The 22,237-nt window shown below is 35.7% G+C and overlaps 1 protein-coding gene across 5 annotated transcripts in view; it reads left to right on the top strand.

Annotated features, from left to right (window-relative positions):
- cora (erythrocyte membrane protein band 4.1 like coracle) overlaps positions 1–22,020 on the top strand; it is a 115,874-nt gene extending 93,854 nt beyond the window's left edge. For 4 of the 5 annotated variants that reach the window (XM_090371213.1, XM_090371212.1, XM_090371216.1 and 1 more), the window contains 5 exons: positions 917–1,618; positions 4,658–4,870; positions 13,117–13,416; positions 15,450–15,631; positions 21,778–22,020. In XM_090371213.1, the coding sequence (XP_090227339.1) occupies positions 917–1,618; positions 4,658–4,870; positions 13,117–13,416; positions 15,450–15,631; position 21,778 (1,398 nt within the window). In that variant the 3' untranslated portion in view covers positions 21,779–22,020. The remainder of the gene's footprint in view (positions 1–916; positions 1,619–4,657; positions 4,871–13,116; positions 13,417–15,449; positions 15,632–21,777) is intronic. The other variant, XM_090371214.1, reaches the window with a different exon arrangement.
- The last annotated feature ends 217 nt before the right edge of the window (positions 22,021–22,237 follow it).

Here is a 22,237-nt window from a genome sequence, read left to right as displayed (position 1 = left end):
AATTCGGATGAAGCTTAAGAGTTTCACCAGATCTGATCCTTCCCTTTGATTTTTTTTTTTCTATGGGTTTCTACACAGGGACGAGTATACCTATTCTTATTTTAAATGACATTAGAGATATGGAAGCAGTAAGTAATAGGTGTTGTGCAATTTATGGATGGTGGTACCCTAAGAAAAGTAGTAGAAACAACTTGATCAGCAGTGCATTGCAGTGTATGGGTTCGTTACATTTGGGAGAGGCCCTTTCTACTATCACTTAAGCATTGATCCCAGGTGGTTGGCTGTGGGAATTTCTGAAGTCCTTTTCATTTGAGGCTGTAGTTAGCTTATCTCAGGTGGAGCGTGTGGGGAGGTTTCACCTGCACAACTTGCAAATCAGCTTGTGACCACAGGTTGATTTGCAAGTTGTGCAAGCATTGTGTCTATACTTCTATAGACACAATGCACAATATGGTTATGCACACTTGGGGCTGTTTGTATTAATATTATTATTAATTTATATAAGCACTGTACCATTCATATTTATAGATTAATCAGGATGATATGTACTTGTATAATTCATTATGAAGTGTCCTGTATAATTTAACCATTTTAAAAAACTAAAGAAAAAGTCTAGCATATTTATTTATGAAAGTACTCTTATAAAGTACTTTATTTTCCCAACTTCTTAAATTAAAAGTTTGCATGATATATAGTCCCTAAACTATTGAATTATATTCAGCTACTTATCCATCTTCAAAATAATATGCAAAATGTTATTTTATTGATAATATGTTTAAAAAAATTTCATGGGCTTGTGGTTTATATTTTGCATGCTACTACCTCTACCTCTACTGTGGCACCATCTGCTTGCATTCGTCTCTCCTTGCATGTCGCTGTCATCTCTATTCCTGCCTCCCGTGTTGAAATCCAATAGCCAAAAGATCAAAAACAAAAAACAGAACCAATATTGACAAAAGAAAAACACAAGGAAGTTACAAATGCTGTAGATCCTGTTTCACCAGTTAGCAAGAAAACTGTGACCAGTGTAAAATCAGAAGAGTTAATGGACTGTCCAAGTAAAAATGATTTAAATAAACAGGTTTTATGTACTTCTGGTGATTGTCATATTAAAAATGCGCAGCCTGACAAGGGAGAAGAAAGTGGAGAAATGCAAGAAGAAATGCTACATTCAGCTGTTGAAAATAATAAAGAAGAAGCAAGCTCCAACCAGAATGGAGAAAGAATTCCAGAAGAGCAGCAAAAGAGAAATGAGACAGAAAATACCTTGAAAGATCAGATAGGAGCTTCTCATATGAAATCCAGTTCTAGCTCTTCTTCATTGTCCTCAGAGAATAGTGTTGCTGAGTATGGCATTGAGAGTCCAGCCAGAAAATCTACAATGAGTGCCCCAGCCACTACTACAGTTACAAGTTCTGAATCGGCCATTAGACCAGTTTATGCTAGTGTTCCAACAAAAAAAGTTGTAATTAAACCAGATGGAACAATGGAAGAAGTAATAGAAACCACTGAATCATCACCAGAGGAATCAAATAAGCATTCCGAAGATTCTGAACAAGCCAGAATGTCAACAGAGGAAGAAGAGGAGGAGGAGGAGAAGATGGAACATAATGACAAGGTTTTACTTTGATATTAATTCCCTATTTTTATCAATAATATATAGAGCAACTTGTATAATTTAAATGTTAATGATAGAAAATAATTTGGGTAAATATTTAAGACCATGTTAAATCTTATGTTTGAATGAGAGAAATTTATATTACTCACCACAGTTAGATTTACCCATGATAACAAGGGGAAAATAGGATGTGGTAGAAATGACATAAAAAGGTGACTGTTAGTAACTTTTGGCTAGCATTGGAGAATTTCAGCATGACAGGAATGGTTTTTGGTTGTTAAACTCTAAAGGCTGCAATCTCATATGTTGAAATATGTGTGCAATCCAAAAGACTAATGCTTGCTTTTTTCCTGTTGTTTAGTGTGGTGTTGGCAGTTACTTTCTTCACTGCATACATATAAATAATGCTTGGTGCTTTTAAAAATTTTAAAGCATGTATCCTTCGTAGATGCTCTATAATAGTGGTTAATGGTCCTTTTGACTTCTTTTGAAAGTGGTGGTTTGCTCTGATTTTTTTATTTCACTTTCCTTAAAGACATATACATATGCAGATAACCCAAAGTCACTTGAATATTCACAACTCGAAGAAAGTAATTTTCCTTTTTTTTTTTTTTTTTTTTAAATTAACTTGAATGTGAGAAAATCAAAAGGAAACTATTTATATAGATATGTGATAAAGACTGGAGAAATAAGAGCCGCTATTATGATAAATTAAAAATAAATGTAATTACTAACAAACAGGGGAGAATGAAACTCATGGCATTAATATCAAAGCAGTTAAGTGCAACTAGTCTATAATGGAATGGGGAAGTCCTAAAAAATTGCCATATGCTTTTTAATTGGGGTATTTCTGACAAAACTGATTAAATTATAAATTAAACTAGAAAAGAAATGTCATTTATCTTTTCACATTAACTTTGTGTCACTCGTGCTTAATTTGGTTCATGTGGCATCTGTGGGACACTGTTTTTTATTTATAAAAAAATTAATTTTTAGCTTTCTTTTTTAATTGAAAACAGAAAGACCAAGTTTTATTAAGTGTTTTTCAAAATTCATTTACAAAATATTAAACAGAAATAAATGAAAGAATAAATTAATAATAAAATTTCACAATATTCCTTAGAATTTACATAGTTGTCAGTCCTAATTGAAGCACTTTTGTGCTCCCCCCCCCCCCCAGTGTTCCCCAGAGCCAGGGCACTCCTACTAGTTTGAGCCCTTTGCTTTGCTGCTCTGGTTTGAGACATGATTTTCGTTCAAATTCAGTATAATTAAAAATACTACACCAAACAAATATGCCTAATGCAGTTAACACTATGCACTGGTGGTTATGCTGTGAAGTTTGTTATGAATTATATGTAATTAAAATTTGAATGTTCTTATCAATACAAAACAATGGTGGCAGAAGTCGAATGTGGTTCCTTAAGCAGTTTAAATGATAAGTAACAAGCAAATTTAACAAGCAAATTCACCAACATAACCAGAGAATCCCAAATAATAACTACACTTCTAATTTTAAATGAGAAGCTAAATGCAATAACAATCCTACCCCAATTCACTAGTGACACAGCAATATACCATGCTACCAAGTTTGTGTTATATGTGTTAGGCTATATGGTTATGCTTGAAAGTTAATTATAATAAATAACAAAATTATCCAACTAACAGCAACCTGAGTGATTTGAACTTTAGAGTTACCTATTTACCAATTAATAAAATTTGAATTTCTCTACCACTCTATAACCATAATAGTGGCGGCAAGATTCAAATGATATGAGGGTTCTCTGTGTGTTAAGTAGTAACCTAAAAATCTCTAGCTAAATTAAAAAATAAACTAACGAACATGACTAGGACTATAAAGTTAATTATAGAGTATAATTTAATGACAATTTTTCAAAAACTTATCATTTCCAGCAGCTCAAAATTCTCTGACTAGCATGTAGAAGGATTAAACTTTAGTTGCAACTTTTCAGAATAAATATCCAAGTCCTTTTGAAGCAACATGGATTGGCTTGAATTGTTAACCACTTTTCCTACCTTAAAATCATTTTAAAGGTCAGAAATAGTTTTTCAGATCACTACCAGAAGAAGTTTTATTTGGGAATCTGATAATGGTCTAGCTCCAAAGTTTTAATTAATTTAAAATTTAATTTATTTATTTATTTTAATAAATATCAGAAAAACTTTCTGATATTTATTAGACAAGAAGTATCTTGCCTAATAAATATCAGAAAAGCATTTTCTATGCTAGACTGTGATGGTGAAATGATCCCATAAAGGGGTTCCCTTACCCTCAGTCTTGTGCTAAATGATACAGAATAATTACTTAAACTATTGTAATTATTTACAGTCTCATAGAAGTTTGTGCTGATCCTGATTAACAAGAAAAGAAAGACATCACATTAGCAATGCTATTAATTTTAAAAAGATAACTTATTGCACTGTTTATGTGCAGTGGAGGTTCATTTTTATTCATTTTACTTTCAAAAGGTAATGACTCTGAAGTTGAGAAAAGGTTTATAAGATTAAATGCTCTTAAATTAGGATATTAGTGTAGATATTTATCATTGCTCATTATAATTGTCCTCTGATATTTACAGATTATAGCATTTAAGTTATATGACATTGTTTAAAATTTTATATTTTAAACATTTTTTTCATTTTAAAATTTTATATTTTAAACAAACACTTAGTTTTAATTTGATTGCTGAAGTAATTTTCAGATATTACTTCAAATTAAAAGTTTAGCTGATTTCTTATGGAGATAAAATGGCACATTGAATTAACTGGGTTTTAAGTTGCACACGATTAAATGCCAGTTGCTAAATACTAAGCTCCAAATATCTGTTGCATACGCAATAAAGCATTATCTTTCTCATTTTCCATTAATTTTTACGACTCAAGTGACTTTGGGTACATCTATACATAATTCATAATGCTAGATGAGCTATTTATCTAAGGTGAAAATACTTATTAATTTTAGCTATTTGTATTTAAGATGCCTTAGTAACGTCATATTATGTTCACATAATGATGTAGGAAAGTTATCCAAAAGTATCGGAATCCTCTTCTTCAGCATTCTCCACTTTTACTACTGTAACAACAAGGGAGATAAAAGATGAGGAGGCATCACCTGAAAAGAGTTTTACCACTACAAAGACTACTAGTACAACTCTCAGTGAACAGAAGACCATGACACAACAGATGTCAAAAAGTACACGAGTATTTGCAGGACTGTTTGACGATATGCAGGTACAGAAAAACAGATAGTTGGCTTTGAAAGACCACATGCACTACTTCAAAAATATGTATATGTTACTAATTTTTTTATATTTATTTCAAATGAAACAAATATTTTGTTTGTTTATTTTATTTTTTTTTATTAAAATTATGCCTACATCTAAGCTTACATGCAATTTTTTACAAATTCTTATTTGCATAAAATTCATGTAATGTACAAGGTTTAACTAACTACTCTTAAAATTTATTTAGGAAATGTAAAATTATATTTCTAATCATTAGCTTTTCTCAGTGGATATTTTTATTTATTATTTTTTTTCTTTAAATTTCTGTTTGTTTATGTTCCCCAAACATACCATATCTTGAAAGTAATATGTGAAATTTATTTGATTTTTTTTCTGCAAGTACAGAAAATCAAATAATCAAGTTTATTGCAATTAACCCTGCTATATTTACACTAAATGAACATGAAATTCCAGCATACATAAATGGAGGCAAGACACCTTTAATAATGATGAAGTATAAAGGCATTTATTTGCCAATTTTTATAACTTCATGAAGGACAGTAATTTATGGTGTTTATATTTTAGACTGCCAAGCATGGATTTATGCTTTGTGCTAATCATGTCTGGATTATTATTTAAAAAAATACTGCTAGATTTAAAAATTCCAAAACAGTACTGATGTGCCTGGAAAAATAAAAAGAAGTTTCATAGAAATGATTACAGAAAAATAAATGCTTTGATAGTGATAACTTCTTAAAAATTCAGATAAATAATGACCATAAACATGCAACAGAATTATTATTAAAGTGTGTTGTGACTAAAAATATGCAAATTGAAAATTTATTCAGGTTTATACAGGGTGCAGCATGGAAATAGGCAATTTTAAAAATGGGTTTTATGAGTGGTGGAGAGGGTGGCATCGCTGAACATACTCTTATTCCACATCATGTCATTTACATGGAACAGTGGAGTGGTGCACAATGTGCTCTCACCATCAAAGCATTTTACAAAAACAACAGTTATGAGGCTGCCTGATTTATTTCGTATTAATTTTAAGCTCAAGCATCAACATCTTGCACTTCTACCCATGCCGTTAAAAAAATGGGTACATAAATTTTGAAGAAACTAGTTCTGCTTTCAAAAAAAAGATTTCAGGTGGAATAAGAAGCACCTTTGCACCAGAAAACAATGTCAGGACTGCTCTCCTATGGAGTCCAAAGCTTTCTACATGTTGGCATGCACTATTGTTGAACTTATCCAATAGGAGTGTACAACGAATATTGCACCGGGACTTAGAAAGACTGCAAGAATTAAAACCTCAATTTCCTTATGCTTAAATATTTTTATTGAGAAATGTTAATGCAAATAGATTACGATGAAGACTATATTCACAATTTATGGAGTCTGATGAAGCTCACATTCATCTAAACAGTTTTGTGAATAAACAGAACTTTTGTTATTGGTTGGCAGAAAATCCTTGCCAATTCCACCAAAAGCCATTGCACAGTGACTGGATAATAGTGTTGTTTGCCATTTTGTCTTGCAGCATTTTTTGTCCATAATTTTTTGAAGATGATAATGGAAGGGTAATAACCGTGACATCAGACCACCGTGCTAACACAATTGTGACTTTTTCGACTGATGAACAAGCTACTAAGTTTCCTCAAGTTAATGAGGCCAGTTTGTTCCAACAAAATGGCATGATTTCTCACGCTACTAGAGTGTCAATGAGCAACTATTTCTTGGACATGTTAGCACAGAGACAGTGTTTGCCCTGAGGATATAATCTTCAAAGAAATAAATGGCACTGTATACTTTAAAATGGTATATTTGTAATTTGAAAAATACAAATTCTTTATTTAATTACTGTGTTTTTAAAATTGCCTCTCTTGCCACATTTTGGACGGGACCAGATTCCCCCCCCCCCCCCCATCAGTTTTGAAATGAATTGTTTCATATAAGAAATAACTGAAGATGAAACGAGCTAATCAGAATCCACAGTTGTTTTATTTTTAAAATTTGTTTTATTACTTTTTTTATTTTTATGTTGTTTTGCTTTTGAAGTATTGCATGAAGGGTGCCATTTTATGAGCAAGATGTGAAGATATTAAAAATAGTTCCAGCTGTGATTTCCAAAGAGTCTTTCATTTTGTCAACCTCACCAGTTTACTAGATGATATTTATGCAGTGGTCTTTCTCAAACCAGTTGAATACATAAATGCTAAGAACCAATTGTTCTTGGTTTTGTGGATTTTGGTTTTCATTTCCTTTGATCTTTTGAGATATGAAGTTTTTGGGTGGATAATTTATTAGTTATTTATGTTTTCCATTTTTCCTGTACAAACGTGTCAGAAGGGGTTATAGCATTCTTAATATTTGGGTATGGCAAAAATGTCATGAGATAAATAGATTACAAAAGTACTGTACATAACCAAATAGTATAATCTTAGTAATTTGCCACTTCTTGCCCTCACAATTGTGTTCAATTAGGAGGTGTAAGATGCCTGCATACACCAATGGAAGAGCAGTTGGAACTTAAAAGGCATGATGAATTAAGTAGGTGATAAATTATCACGTTATGTTGTTTGTTATTTAGGAGCATTAGCAACTAAGGCCATATTGCTCCGGAATATGCGGTGGTCATTCCCTGACCTTTCCGCATCCTCCGTATTTGGTGGTGACGGGCTCAAACCCCGGTCTAATCAAGAAGCGTGTGCTACGCACTGCTGCTCCTTCCCACCTGGCTACGGAGGCGCCATAAATTATCACAGTTATACAGGGTGTCCACAAATGATTACCCTGATTACATTTGTAGAATGTAATCAGGAATTTGTAGAATGTAGAATATCAAGGCAATATTCAATCTCTCTCTCTCTCTCTCCATACATTTTCTAACATCTGTGGGGTGATGCATTCGACTGCGAATCCACTCTCATAATGTTTCAATATCTGGAATAGCTGTCGCATACACCAAGTCTTTAACATATCCCCAAAAAAAGAAATCCAGTGAGGTTGACCTTGGGGGCCCACGAAATCGATCCATCCCTACCCATCCAACGGTTTAGAAATGTCTTATCCAAAGTGTCACGAACAATTTGAGCCCAATGAGCGGGTGCTCCATCCAGCTGAAAGATAACAGTAGGCTGCCTCTGTTCCAATTGGAGTAAAGCATAATTAATGAGCATGTCTAAAAGCACATTTGCACTAATCGTGTTTTTGTGGAAGAAGAAAGGTCCAATAATGTAATGGGGCACACCACACATTGATTTTGGGACTGTTACGAATATGCTCTTTACCACATGGATTTTCGGATCCCAAAATATGCACATTGTGTCTATTGACTACACCACTGTGAACTAACATGAAATGAGGCCTCATCCAAAAAACAAAACATTCTGCAAAAACTGATTATCCTCATCATTTTTATTCAATATGAGGTTAGAAAATTCCTCACATTTATGATGTGACGTTTCCGTAACACTTTGTGCACTGTAGACTTTGGTACTTGTAACTGCCGTGAAGCTTGTCGCATGGATTTACTAGGTGATCGTGTAAAAGCATCTTGAATTGCACTCACTGTTTCTTTGGAAACAGACAGTCTGCCATTGCTTTTCCCTTTCTCAACTCACCCATTTGCCAAAAACCTTTCCATCCCCGATTTAATAAGCTTTATGTCTGGAGGATTTCTACTGTACTTGGCTCTAAACATTCTCTGCACAGTCACAGGAGATTTTGTTTCAGCTAACCAAACAACACACTGAGCTTTCTCTTGTACAGACAGCATCTTGAATGAATAGATGCGACAGCGCTACTAGCGGCAACAGCAGTGGGCTTAAAACTCTAATTGTACAAGATTATTTGCAATAAGAAAACTTAAGCAGGATTCAACCTTACCAAATTAGAGTATATTATAATCAGGGTAATAATTTGTGGACACCCTGTACTGTATGTCAGAGAAATAAACCAAACATATAAAACTTAACAAAAGTTGATAAATGTTATGTATTGAAGATGATACATTTTCAAAAACTGGATATGTGTATTGAAGCACCAATCAAATAATCTTAATTTCACAGTATAATGTGGTTATCATTTGATCTACTGTATATAGGATTTAGCATGGTAAACTGACTTGTTCAGTTTGCAAATGCAGAATAATGAAAGAATATATTCATGCTTTCGAAACTAATGTTAGTTTCAAAACCCTGCCCAAGCTGGAACACTTGAAATGAACTTGCATCCAGCTATGGCTGGTTGTTAGTTTTTTTTCAAGTGTATCCAAAATGTATATTCTTAGCTGTTACTTCATAGACTCTTATTTAATATCAATGTCTCAAAGTAAACACTTTATACCACATATAGGGCTTGCTACCTGGGAGTCTTAAAGCTGATGCAACTGATACTCAGGTGACACTTGAGTCAAGTGAACTGAATTTTGGTGAAGTCCGGTTGTTCTGTGACAACCAAATCCTCTGCTTGCACGTTAACGATGGTGGGACAGTTAGTAACCCTGGATACAACCCTTGTGTGAAAGTCGTGAAATGCTGCACCTAGTACACTGAAGGTGTACCGCCCGGGTGTGAACTAACATAAGCAGGAGTTGAGGGGTAGTGTCTATACTACACAGAGGAATGCTGCCCTTCTGTGTTACCAGGCAGTACTAGATGGGAGATGACTCCCATCAACCAGTACAGTACATTACATCTACTTTGCTTATTAAAGGACTGAAGTGATGAAACCCATATTTAGTCTCTAGAGCAAAGCTCCAGCAACTCTCATCTCTTCCATCATGATTCCAGTGTGATTGGTATCTTTTGAGGATATGATAGTCATTATGGTGAGATCCAATCCTTACATTTTGAGGGTACAACTCCAAAATGGTGTTTGGTCTAGTGGATCATCTAGTGGCCAGCTGGATGATCCACTAGACCAAATCTGTTGGTAACTCTAGGAGGCATCCGGATTGGCTAATGTATAATCTTGCTGCCTCTACTCTGCTAGACTGTGACCAGATTGTTATTTGTTATTTGGTTTTTATGAGCATTAGCAACTAAGGCCATATTGCTCCAGGGATATGCGGTGGTCATTCCCTGACCTTTCCGCATCCTCCGTATTTGCTGGTGATGGGCTCGAACCCCGGTCTAATCAAGAAGCGTGTGCTACGCACTGCTGCTCCTTCCCACTTGGCTACGGAGGCGCCTACTGTGACCAGAGGGAGTCCAAGTAGTGTGTGTATGTGGGGAGCATGATCAAGGCCACGTTATTTCAAAGAGCTGGATATATTCTTGCTGTATGTACATCATATCAAAAAAATTTCATACATGTGCACCTCTACTTTTACTATACTGCTGAATATTGATGAATAGTCAAATGAATAGAACAAACTTAATTTCTAAAAGATCTGAATCTCCAAAAAACTTCTTTATTCATATCACAAATATCGTCTCAGTGATGTCCATTTCCATCTGCAGTCTGCCAAACTCCACTTACATTTTCTGACAGAATCCCAATTCTTCAACTGCTGCCCATCTCAGTTGTCCTAATTATTTGCTGTACTCACTAACTTGGAATCTCCTCTTTCTGGCTTAAAATCTCTACCCCATTCTGTCAAATTCATCTGCTGCTTCTGTTGATCACTCGAACTCTGACTTCCTTTCTTTGAAACTCTACTTTCTCCAGTCCAACTTTCCTAACAGTGTGGTAATTTTCCTTAGTAATTTTAATATTCACAACTCCAGACCGCTTCTGTTTGCTAGTCATATGAACCCAGCTGGTCAAGATGCTGAAACTTTTGCAATTACTAATGACCTTGCACTAATGTTCTGTTCATTTTCTACCAGAATACCAGACAATCACACACACAATCTTTTTTCTCATGAATCCTTGAAATACATTGTCAAGGTGAGTGGTCACCTAGGCATCTCAGATCACACCTTGATGAGAGTCTCAGTCCAGTGGAGCCTTATGAGATTACAAAAGCTGTCTGGCATTATAAAAATGCAAAATGGGATGATCTGCGAGATTTTATTCTTAATATCCTTGGCCGGATTACTGTTTTAAATCTTCGGATGTCAATGTTTGGTCAGATCGTGTCAGTGAAATTATTCTTGTAAGGATGAAATCCTTATTCCACACTCCACTTTAAAATCTCATCCTTTATCTAAAACCTTGGTTTTCTAATAAATGTGCTAAGGCTGCTCAAGAGAAGAACGTTGCATATCGTAATTGGCTTGTTTCCAATTCTTCAGTTTCATTTTCTGTCTACACTAAATCTTGCAACAATTGCAAAAGTTATTAATCAGTTCAAACTAGATTTGGAACAGGCTAAGAGTAGAAAACTTGCTTCTTGTCCAAAATGGTAGTCAAGCATTCTGTTCTCTTGCTAAAGCTGTTAACCACCTCTGTTAAACCTGATGGTTCTATTACTTCCTCAGCTAGAGATAAATCAAACTTTTCCTCTAACTCTTATATTTTCTTGGTAAACCACTCCTAGTACACTCCATTCAATGCCTCCTGTGGCCTTCCTGTGAAAAGGATGTCAGAAGAATTTTGAACAATCTGAATGCCAAGAAAGCTCCAGGTCCCGATGGCATTTCTCCACTTGTTCTCAATCTGTGCTCCTGAGCATATCCCCATTCTGTATTGCCTTTTGACATTTTCTTATTCCACTGATGCTTTCCAAGCATCCTAAGAAGGGTGAGAAATGCCTCACATCCAGTTATTGTCTCATGCAATTACCTCTATTCTCTCTCCGAAGTAATGGAGAAATCCATTATTAAGCATGAGCTTCTAGACTGTCTTGAAACCTTCCATCTGATCAATGATTGCTAATATGGATTAAGTCAGTGTTGACCACTGGTGATATTTTTACTTACATTGTCCATCTCTGGACAAATTCAGTGGAAACGTTTTGTGAAACTCAGGCAGTTGCTCTTAATATTTTTAAGGCTTTTGATCATGTTTGGCATAAAGGATCTTATTAACCAGCTTCCATCTTATGGATTGCCAATTGGGTATCCAGTTTTCTCTCTGATTGCTTTTTGTGAGTGATGGTGGATGGCTCCCAAGGTTCAGTTCTTTCTCACACTCTTTTTCTCTTGGATATCAACGACCTTTTTCCATGGACTGGAAATCCTAGTTTTGCTGATGATAGCGCATTGCATTCACTTTCCAGTTTGAGAAACCTTGCTTTGCACAAACAACTTCAACTTCTCAAATATTCTCCACTGATTCCTTAAATGCTGCTCTCCAGGTAATTCTCCAGTGGGTAAAAGATAACTTACTTAATTTAAATCCACCTAAAGCTGAGTCCTGTTTTATATCTCACAAAAAAAAAAAAAAATTACTATTCCTATTCCAGTGACACTCAGATTTCTAGGCAAGATCACATTTTTCTGTTAGGAATTACCCTCACTCTTAATCTTTCTTGGCATAAGCACATCACAAATTTTGCTTCCTCTGCATCTAAAAAACTGGGTTTTCTGTTTTGCTAATGGTGTTACTTTTCTTCTAAACAACCACTCACTCTATACAAATCTCAAATTCACCCTATCATGGAATATTGTTCCCACATCTGGGGTGTTACTACAAAAACCTCTCTTAGGCTTGTAAATTCCATTCAAGAGAGGGTATTCAGTTTAATTAATGACCTGTCTCAAAGTCTCTCCCCCTCTCTGTCTCAGAGACATTCTGTTTCAACTGCATGTCTCATATATAGATACTTTCATGGGCACCTTTCTTCTAAATTAGCTTATGTAATTCCCCCTTTTTCATCCAAACCAGTCCAAACATAGGCCACAACCACTCAATATCCATTTACTATCCAACTTAAAACTCACAGATCCAACTTTTCTTCTTCCTTTTATCCCTTCAACTTCAGCTTTCTGAAACAATATTCCTTGTGTTGTGTATATTTTCTGAGAATTATAATCTACAGAAATTAAGTCAAATGTCAAGTATTTTCTTCTGTCTTCCCAATTTCAACCCACACATAGTACTATGGGTTTCTAATGCCTTTGGTATTTTCATAAAAAAAAAAAAAAAAAAAAAATTCTTGTGTAGCTGCCATAAAGAAATATGGTTTTACCAATCTGAAATATTTATTTTTTTATTAGCACTGTAGGTTGTTATGGCCTTAATCCAGTTCAGTTTTTAAACATATCCAGACTTGATTACTAGTCTATTTTCCTCATTTTTAATTTTCAGTAGGATAATTATATTATTTATTGTTGCTGTTTTTCCTCATCATAATAGCCTGCAATTGTAAAAACAGAAACAATTAAATATGATCCAAGTATGTTGTCCAGTACACAGCATAGTACCACCACCGTTCCATTAGTGGAAACAGAAACGAGAAAAGTTATTTATACAATGGAGCAGCCACCAGCTTCACCTTCTCATCAGGAATCACCACCACCAAGAAAACCAAGTCCTAAACCAAGAAAAGAAAGTCCTTCGCCTTCTCCTACACAAGAAATTCCATTCTCACAAATGGGTGAAACCATTAGTACTTCTACTGTGTCCAGCAAAACTAGAACTGTTGAAACCATCACTGTAAGTTATATTATCATTATCAGAATGTTTAATGCTATAAAATACTTTTATCTTAATTTACTATCATATTTTTTAAATTTAAAATTAAGAATGCTGTAACTGGACAGATATAAAAATAGCAAGAAGAAATAAATAAATAAATTTCTATTTATTCTCTAGCTGGCTGAGGTCAGAAGAGTTTACAGATTCATTGTGACTCATACATATTGAATTATTATTATTATTATTAGCAGTAGTATATGATGCAAGAAAGGAAGCTTATAAAGCATTAGTCCAAAAAAAAAAAAAAAAAAATGTCTCCCACATCACTTGTCCATCCTCTCCAATAATTTGTATAGTTCTTTCTTGAATTTATTCAAACTACTCACTTTCACAACAACAGATGGAAGTGTTTTCCAACAATCAGCCACCTGCTGGCCAAAGGAAAACCTCCACTCATCTATCCTGCAACCATCCTTTCTTAATTTGAATTTATGCCCCCCTCTTGTGTGTAGCCTGAGCAAGAGGAAGAATGCCATCAGCATTGAGTTTGCACAATCCATTGAAATCCTTAAACACCTCAATCAGATCACCTCACAGTGCCAAATTTCCATTCACTGTAATTAGCAGAACTGAAGCCTTCCTTGGTAAGAGCACCCTTTTGTTCCCTTCACCAATCTCATTGCCGTTCTCTGCACCATTCCAGCAGATCTACACCCTTCCTAAAATGAGGCCTCCAGAGCTTTCTGGCAGCCTGTCTGTTTGCTCAGAGAACCTCATATCTGACTTCACAATTGATACGCCAATCTGGGATTACTACTACCCATATGCCGTACCTTGCATTTGTCAACATCATATCGCTGCTACAGTAGCAGCAGCGATATGAAGACAAGTGTCTGTCACAGTAATTTCAGATCACGCAGTAAATAACAATAATTAGACAGCACTAATGACTGAATCTAAGGTGTCCACAGACTGAGCATTAAAACCATTTCTGAAGATACAGTAACAAAATATATAGAATGTGATATACAGAAATTTTGCTAGCAGTGATAAGGATTTAATGAGGTGAATGGTCAGGCCACATCTTGAGTACTGTATACAGGTCTGGAGGCCTCATTTTAGGAATGTTGTAGAGCTGCTGGAATGAGTACAGAGAAGGGCAGTGAGATTGGCGAGGGGAACAAAGGGGTGCTCTTACCAAGAAAGGCTTCAGTTCTACAAATTTCAACATCTGGAGACTAGGCACCTGAGAGGAGATCTGATTGAGGTGTTTAAGGCTCTGAATGTATTGAGCTAGCCCAGTGCTGATGGAATTCTTCCTCTTGCTCAGACTATGCACATGAGGGGGTATAAATTCAAATTTAGGAAGGATGGTTGCAGAATACATATGCAAAAGTTTGTTTTTAGCCAGCGAGTGGTTAATTGCTGAAACAACCTTCTATCTGATGTTGTGGAAGCGGATAGCTTGAATAAATTCAAGAACAAATTAGACAAACTGTGATGGAGAGGGGATGGATAGGCAAAATGTTTCTTTTTTTGTGGCCAATGCTGTATAAGCTTGCATCATTTGCCAGGACTAATATTAAATAACATAAGTCAAATTTCCCACCAAAACATATGCTTTGTTTAATTTTATGTGTTCATATGCTATCTTAAATTGTTCAAACGTATGGCATTGGTTATACGGTAGTAGGTGCCATGTTTATTTCTTTGTGCTATTATAATATAAATTTTATATTCTCCAGAAAATGGTTGCTAATAATATCCAGTTTAAACATTGAGGTTTAAGGTGGTTGGAAGCAGGGTAATTTATTTAGTTTAATTAAAAAGTTAATTTTTCACGCAGAGCTAGTGTGGATCGTTAACAAATAACACTAATATTAGAATAATAAATAAAACACCTTTTCCCTTCACCACAAAAGTACCAACTTAAATACAGCTTCAGCATATTTGGTGATTCCCTGCTAATTGCATAAATTAAGCTGTTATTTATATGCACTATTTGTTATAAGCGAATGAACCTTTTTTTTATTTTTGAATTCCACCTACAGTATAAAGTTGAGAAAGATGGAGTTATCGAAACTCGAGTAGAGCAAAAAATTACCATCCGAAGTGATGGAGATCCAATTGACCATGATCAAGCTTTGGCTGAAGCTATACAAGAAGCAACAATGATGAATCCTGACATGACAGTGGAGAAAATAGAAATCCAGAAACAACCAGCATCTCATTAGTGAGTAGAAGTCAAATTCATATCTTACAAATTTCCCCCCATCCCTAAATTATTCATTTTTTTAACTTATTATCCTGTGTATTTAATAAGTAACATTAATAATATAAGAAATAAGTAACATTGATAATTTAAGGCATAAACCTCATGTGTATCACTGAAGACAACTCACACATACCACTAATCTCTCATTGCAAGGTTATCACGAGTTGCAATAACCTTGCAATAACAATGTGGTGCCATCGCCCAAACTTCTATTTCAGCCCACTAAGTGCTGAAAATATCAGTTTTTGGAAAAACTTTTAGCTTTCTCTCACCTATCTGTTTAAAATAACTAGTAGCATTGCATGATTCTTCATGGACACTCTTTGGGCATGCTAAAAAAAAAATCTTTTGTAATGGCAAGAAGAAGCGTGCTTCTATTTCTTATTTTAAAGTTAAAAATCATCTGTTGATTACCTTACGTAGCTCTGCATTTCAGAAAGTTGATTGATTGATTGATTTGGTAGTTGTTGGCGCATCGGCTTCTGTGGCCATATTGCACCTCCCAAGGTTTTTGCAGTACTTTGATCCAAGCCCGAGGCGGGAATCGAACCCGCGACCTTTGGGTTGCCGGGCAGGTACTTTACCCACTCGGCTAGCCCGGTCGGCTTTTCAGAAAGTACTACCTTTTAACTGTGCCTAGCATTAATATACCATACGCAATCTAACTTTAATACAGCCAATGCTTCAACAAAGCTCTCCTCCAGTTCTGATTGGTTTGATGCAAGAATGTGTAGAACTGAAAATCATTCCCCCCCCTTTCTGTACCTTTGAATTGGTATTGTCAAAACACAAAAAAAAAAAAATGCACACTTTTAACAAAGAGAGCTTTTGGATTCCCATCTTCATGCTTACTATAGCTAAACAGTTGGAGAGATTAAATTAAACAAAAAGAATGTCAGGAAATTGCCTAATATAGGACTTTACTTCATTACTTGACTCCATTTTAAATTCCATATTTTTAAAAATTCAGTTGCTTGAACATTTAAAAGGCTCATTGGGACGTGATTAATTTAGATTAATACTGTTCGAAAACTTGAAACTCGCTGCTGAGAAAAATTTACATACACACCATAAAACTTGTTTTTTAAGGAAGCACAATTATTTCTGAAAAACCCACAGTATTTTTTAACAGTGATGTATAACCATAAAGAATGTGGTAAATATAATGAAGAAATACTTTATGAAGAAACTCAAACACCAGGACCACAACCATTTAACAACACTCATTGATGTTATGTATATATTGAATGGCTACTTTAAGTTCACCTACCTAATAGCAAGTAGGACCCCTCTCCTCTTCAGTCCTCCAAACAGACAGTCTTGATTTATCATTGCACAGACACAAGATGTAAAAATTGTGTTATGGGGAGACTGATCCATGTTGACTCAATTCTACTCTGCAGTTGTTGCAAATTTAATTTTGCAACAACTGCAGGTAGAAAGTAGAATTGATTGAGACCTGGTGATGGGGAGGTCACTGTCCTAGGCTGAATTCACTCTTATGATCCTGGATTTATTTTTGCAATTCTGGCCGACCTGGTGCTTTATCCAGTTGGAATATCCAATTCATAGATGGATAAGACACTTCAGCCATGAGGGGGGGGGGGTGCACCTAGTTTGGCATTAATGTTTTAGAATTCAGAGACTTAATGCCCAACATCAGCCAACTCAGTGAATGTTCATGACTTGTTCTTCCCCAAATGATGTAATGAAAATGGCTTGATTGTGTCATTTTCTGCAGTGCCTATCATAATTTTTATTTCTGCATGGACTGCTACGTTGTTTTATTTTTCAAAGTTCTTGCAGATTCTTGTTATAAATTAAAGTTACCACATTGCTCTTTGGTTGTGCGTATACATAGTGCATTGTTCACTGTTATTTGAATGGCTCTTGTACTAAGCACATACTCAGTCAGTACAAATTTAAAGCCCCAATTAGACCCAACCTCAAATTAGCATTAGTAGAGGCATACAATGCAAGAAGGCAAGCTTATATAGCATCAGCCAAAAAAACTCCCTTCCCATTTCACCCATTCATTCACTCCAAATGTTTGTCTAGTTCTGCCTTGAATTTATTTAAGCTGTTAACTTCTATAATGACAGATGAAAGTTTGTTCCAGCAATCAACCATCCACTGGCTAAAGGCAAATTTTTACACATCAATTCTACAACTGTGTTTCCTCAATTTGAATTTTTGTCCCCTCAGGTGATTAATCTGAGCAAGCAGAAGTATCCCATCAGCATTGAGCATGCTCAAACCATTCAAGGCCTTATACACCTCAATCAGATCACTTGCAGGTGCCTAGTCTCCAGACACTGCAGTTTGCAGAACTTAAGCTTTTCTTTGTAAGAGCAACCATTTTTTCCATTCACCAATCTCGTTGCTCTTCTCTGTACTCGTTCCAACAGCTCTACATCCTTCCTAAAATGAAGCTTCCAGACCTGTATACAGTACTCAAGGTGTGGCCTGACCATTGCCTTATACAAGGGAACAATCACCTCCTTATCCCTGATAGAAAAATTCCTGTATATCATTGACAAGGCACCATGAGCTACTCTTGCAGACTGTCTGCACTGCTCAGAAAACTTAATATCTGACTGCACAATTACCTCCAGGTCCTTTTCATTCCCTACCATCCTGAGTATAGTACCACACAGTTGATATGTTACTCTGGGGTTACTGTACTTTTGCAGTACTTTTCATTTGTCAATGTTAAAAACTTAGTTGTCACTTCTGAGCACATCTGCTCAACTTTTCCAGATCCTATTGCAGAAGTGTACTATCATTACTCTCATTAACAGCCCTGCCAACCTTCGTATCATCTGTAAACTTAGACATTAACCCCGATATACCTTCATGAATATCATTGATTAAGACAGAAAACAACAATGGGCCAACCTTTGGGACTCCACTAATAACATTAGTCCACAAAGAGCAGTGTCCATTGATTACCACTCTGTCTTCTCTCACTCAACCACTCTTTTATCCATTGTAGCCACTTGCCCTTAATGTCATACTGCTCCAATTTGTACAGTAGTCTTTCATGTGCAACATTATCAAAAGCGATCCAAGTATATGATATCAAAATTATTTTTTGCATCCAGTTCCTTTGTGACCACTTCATAATATCTAATAGTAGTAGTAGTGGCATGTGATGCAAGAAAGCAAATGTATGAGCTTATGCAGCATCAGCCAAAAAAAAAAAAAAAAATATCACACCATTCCCTCCAAATGCCAGTCCAGTTCCTCCTTAAATTTATTAAACCTATCAACTTCCACAACGACAGATGGAAGTTTGTTCCAGCAATTAACCACCCGCTGGCTAAAGGCAAATTTCCGCACATCTATTCTACATCTGTCCTTTCTTAATTTGAATTTATGCCCCCTTAGGTTCGTAATCTGAACAAGTGGAAGGATCCCATCAGAATTCAGCGTGCTCAACCCATTCAAGGCCTTATATACCTCAATCAGATCACCGCGCAGGTGCCTAGTCTCCAGCCACTGCAATTTGCAGAACTTAAGCCTCTCTTGGTAAGAGGATCCCTTCATTCCCCTCACCAATCTTGTTGCCCTTCTCTGTACACGCTCAAGTAAATCTACATCCTTCCTAAAATGAGGCCTCCAGACCTGTACGCAGTACTCAAGGCGTTGCCTGACCATTGCCCTATACAGAGGGATAATCACCTCCTTTTCCCTGCTAGCAAAATTCCTATATATCATTGACAAAACCCCATGACCTGCCCTGGCAGCCTGTCTACATTGCTCAGAGAACTTCATATCTGACTGCACAATTATTCCCAGGTCTTTTTCATTTTCTACCACCTTAAGTGTAGTACCACACAGTTGGTACGTTTCTCTGGGGTTACTTCTACCCATATGCAGTACTTTGCATTTGTCAAGGTTAAACTTCAGTTGCCACTTCTTAGCCCATCTGCCCAAATTATCTAGATCCTGTTGCAGTAGCACACTGCCATTACTGTCATTAACAACCCTGCCAACCTTTGTATCATCTGCAAACTTCGACATTAAGCCTGATATACCTTCATCAATAGCATTGATAAATATACAAAACAACAGTGGACCTAACACCGAACCCTGTGGGACTCCACTAATAACATTAGTCCAAGAAGAGCAGCACCCATTGATTACCACCCTCTGTCTTCTCCCACTTAACCATCCTTTTATCCATTGTAGCAACTTACCCTTAATACCATTCTGCTCCAATTTGTACAATAGTCTTCCATGCGCAACAGTGTCAAAAGCTTTCCTGAAATCCAAATATATGATATCAAAATTATTTTTTGCATCCAGTTCCTTTGTAACCACATCATAATATCCTATCAAATTTGTCAGACAAGACTTTCCCTTAACAAACCCATGCTGTGTCTGAATTATTGCTGCAGTCTTGTCTAGATGATCCTGCAATGCATCTTTAACCAGCGACTCCATTATTTTACCCGGAACAGAAGTTAAACTAACTGGTCTGTAATTACTCGTGTCACCCTTCGATCCCCCTTTGTGAATTGGGGATACATTTGCACATCTCCAGTCCGTGGGAACCTCCCCTGAGTCCAAGGATGCTCTCATAATTATGGCTAAGGGTTTGCTTAGTTGCTTTGCTGCCTCCTTTAATATAACTGGATAGATCCCATCCACCCCAGGTGCTTTTCTTACGTTTAACTTCAACAATTTCTCTTCCACTTTGCTCTCAGTTATTACAAGATCATTAAGCACCCTGCTACAATTTGATAACCTTCTACCATTTTCAAACCTTAATAACTCCTCATGTGTGAATGTAGATGCAAAATACTCATTCAGTTTGTTTGCTATCTGAGCAGGATCATCAACAGTTGAACCATCGATGTCAAGTGGACCAATCAGATTCATCCCCTTCCTTTTAGAGTTTATATAAGTAAAGAAATCCTTGCTGTTTTTCTTAGCATCTTTTGCCAAGGATTTCTCGTAATCTGCCTTCGCCTGCCGAACCTCCTTTGTGACCTGATTACAGATTAACTTATATCTGCCATAGGCTTCTGAGTCGCTTGATAATTTATATGCATCCCATGCATTTTTCTTCTCTGTTACGAGTCTCATTAGTTCATTTGACAACCATTTAGGCCTAAACCTTGAACAATATTTCTTAATAGGTATGAAACTTTTAGTAGCTTCCACGATTAATTCCTTGAATGCTTCCCACTTAGAATTTACTGTTGGTAACATCGTCAGTTGATCCCACTGTACAGAATTTAAAAACTGTCTGAGACCACTGTACTCGCCTTTACGGAAGCAAAAACCCTTTCCTTTACCCCTGATGGTAATTAAATCTTTAAGTAAATCCCACGTCAGTACATTGTGATCACTGCCACCTAGTGGTTCTTTTATCTGCAAATTCCTAATACATGAATGATCACTACTGATAACCAGATCAAGAGTATTACTTTCTCTGGTTGCCTCTTGAACATGCTGCTGCAGAAAACAATCATCCAATAAATCCACAAAAGTCTGACTAGTGTGTGAGTGCCCAACCCACAAGTTCCAGTCAATATCTGGGAAGTTAAAATCCCCCATTATAAGACATTCCGATTTACTAGCCCACTCTATTTCTCTGTACAATTGTTCATTGTACTCATTCGAGTCATTAGGCCTATAACACACTCCTACTCTAATTTTTGCTTTCGCAGTGTTTATGTTACACCAAACTGACTCAACAGTGCACTGTTCATCTATATCAACTGGATGCACTTCTTTTGATTTTATGTTTTTCTTTATTAACAGCATAACACCTCCTCCCTTCCTATCCTGTCTATCCTTTCTGTACACATTGTACTCCCCGAATTCCAGTTCGGCATTCCTTATATCAGTGCGACATAATCAAATTGGTCAGACAAGACTTTCCCTTAAACCATGCTGTGTCTGACATATAACTGCAAAATGTTATAGTAAGCCTATTTTCTCACTACCCTGAAATTTAAAATCATTTGTGATCCTCTTGTATAATTCTTAAGAACATAAGTTACTTCTTACAGTAATATAAAGATACATTTTTCAAGAAAATGAATTGTACTTAATATTAAGTTTCCATTTTTTTTAAAAATTCATTTTAGGAAAATAGAGGAAGCCAGATGGAGTCCAACTCATTTGAAATGATCTGTGGTACATTGTCACGTTTAAGTTTAGATTGTCTGTTTACTCATTGAGTTTAGTTCTTGATATTGTTAGGGTTTATTGTTATTCATTGTATTAAAGACATCCTGATTTTATCATCATTTTTAAGCATTTTGTATTACATTTTATTTTTATTCAATTTTGAGAATTGCTGCACAATTGTTTTAACTTGTTTTCTTTAAAGGACCAAATATAGAAATGAAACTGTTAATACTCAGTTCTGACTCGATATCTGAAATAATAGTTTTGCCATAGAATAAGATCTGACTCATAAAACCCTTTTCTCTTTTATAATTTAGAGTTTAAATTTATGGACGTGAATTTACATTTTGTCAGCTAAAATATTTTATCACACTGAAAAAAAATATGAAAGAAAAATATTCTTCCAGAATCTCATTC

Source organism: Mastigoproctus giganteus, chromosome 4 (genome assembly GCF_048544385.1).
Source record: "Mastigoproctus giganteus isolate SK-2022 chromosome 4, ASM4854438v1, whole genome shotgun sequence".
Classification (NCBI taxonomy): domain Eukaryota; kingdom Metazoa; phylum Arthropoda; class Arachnida; order Uropygi; family Thelyphonidae; genus Mastigoproctus; species Mastigoproctus giganteus.
The sequence above is the reverse complement of the archived record's forward strand: the minus strand, read 5'-3'. Positions and strand labels throughout refer to the sequence as shown.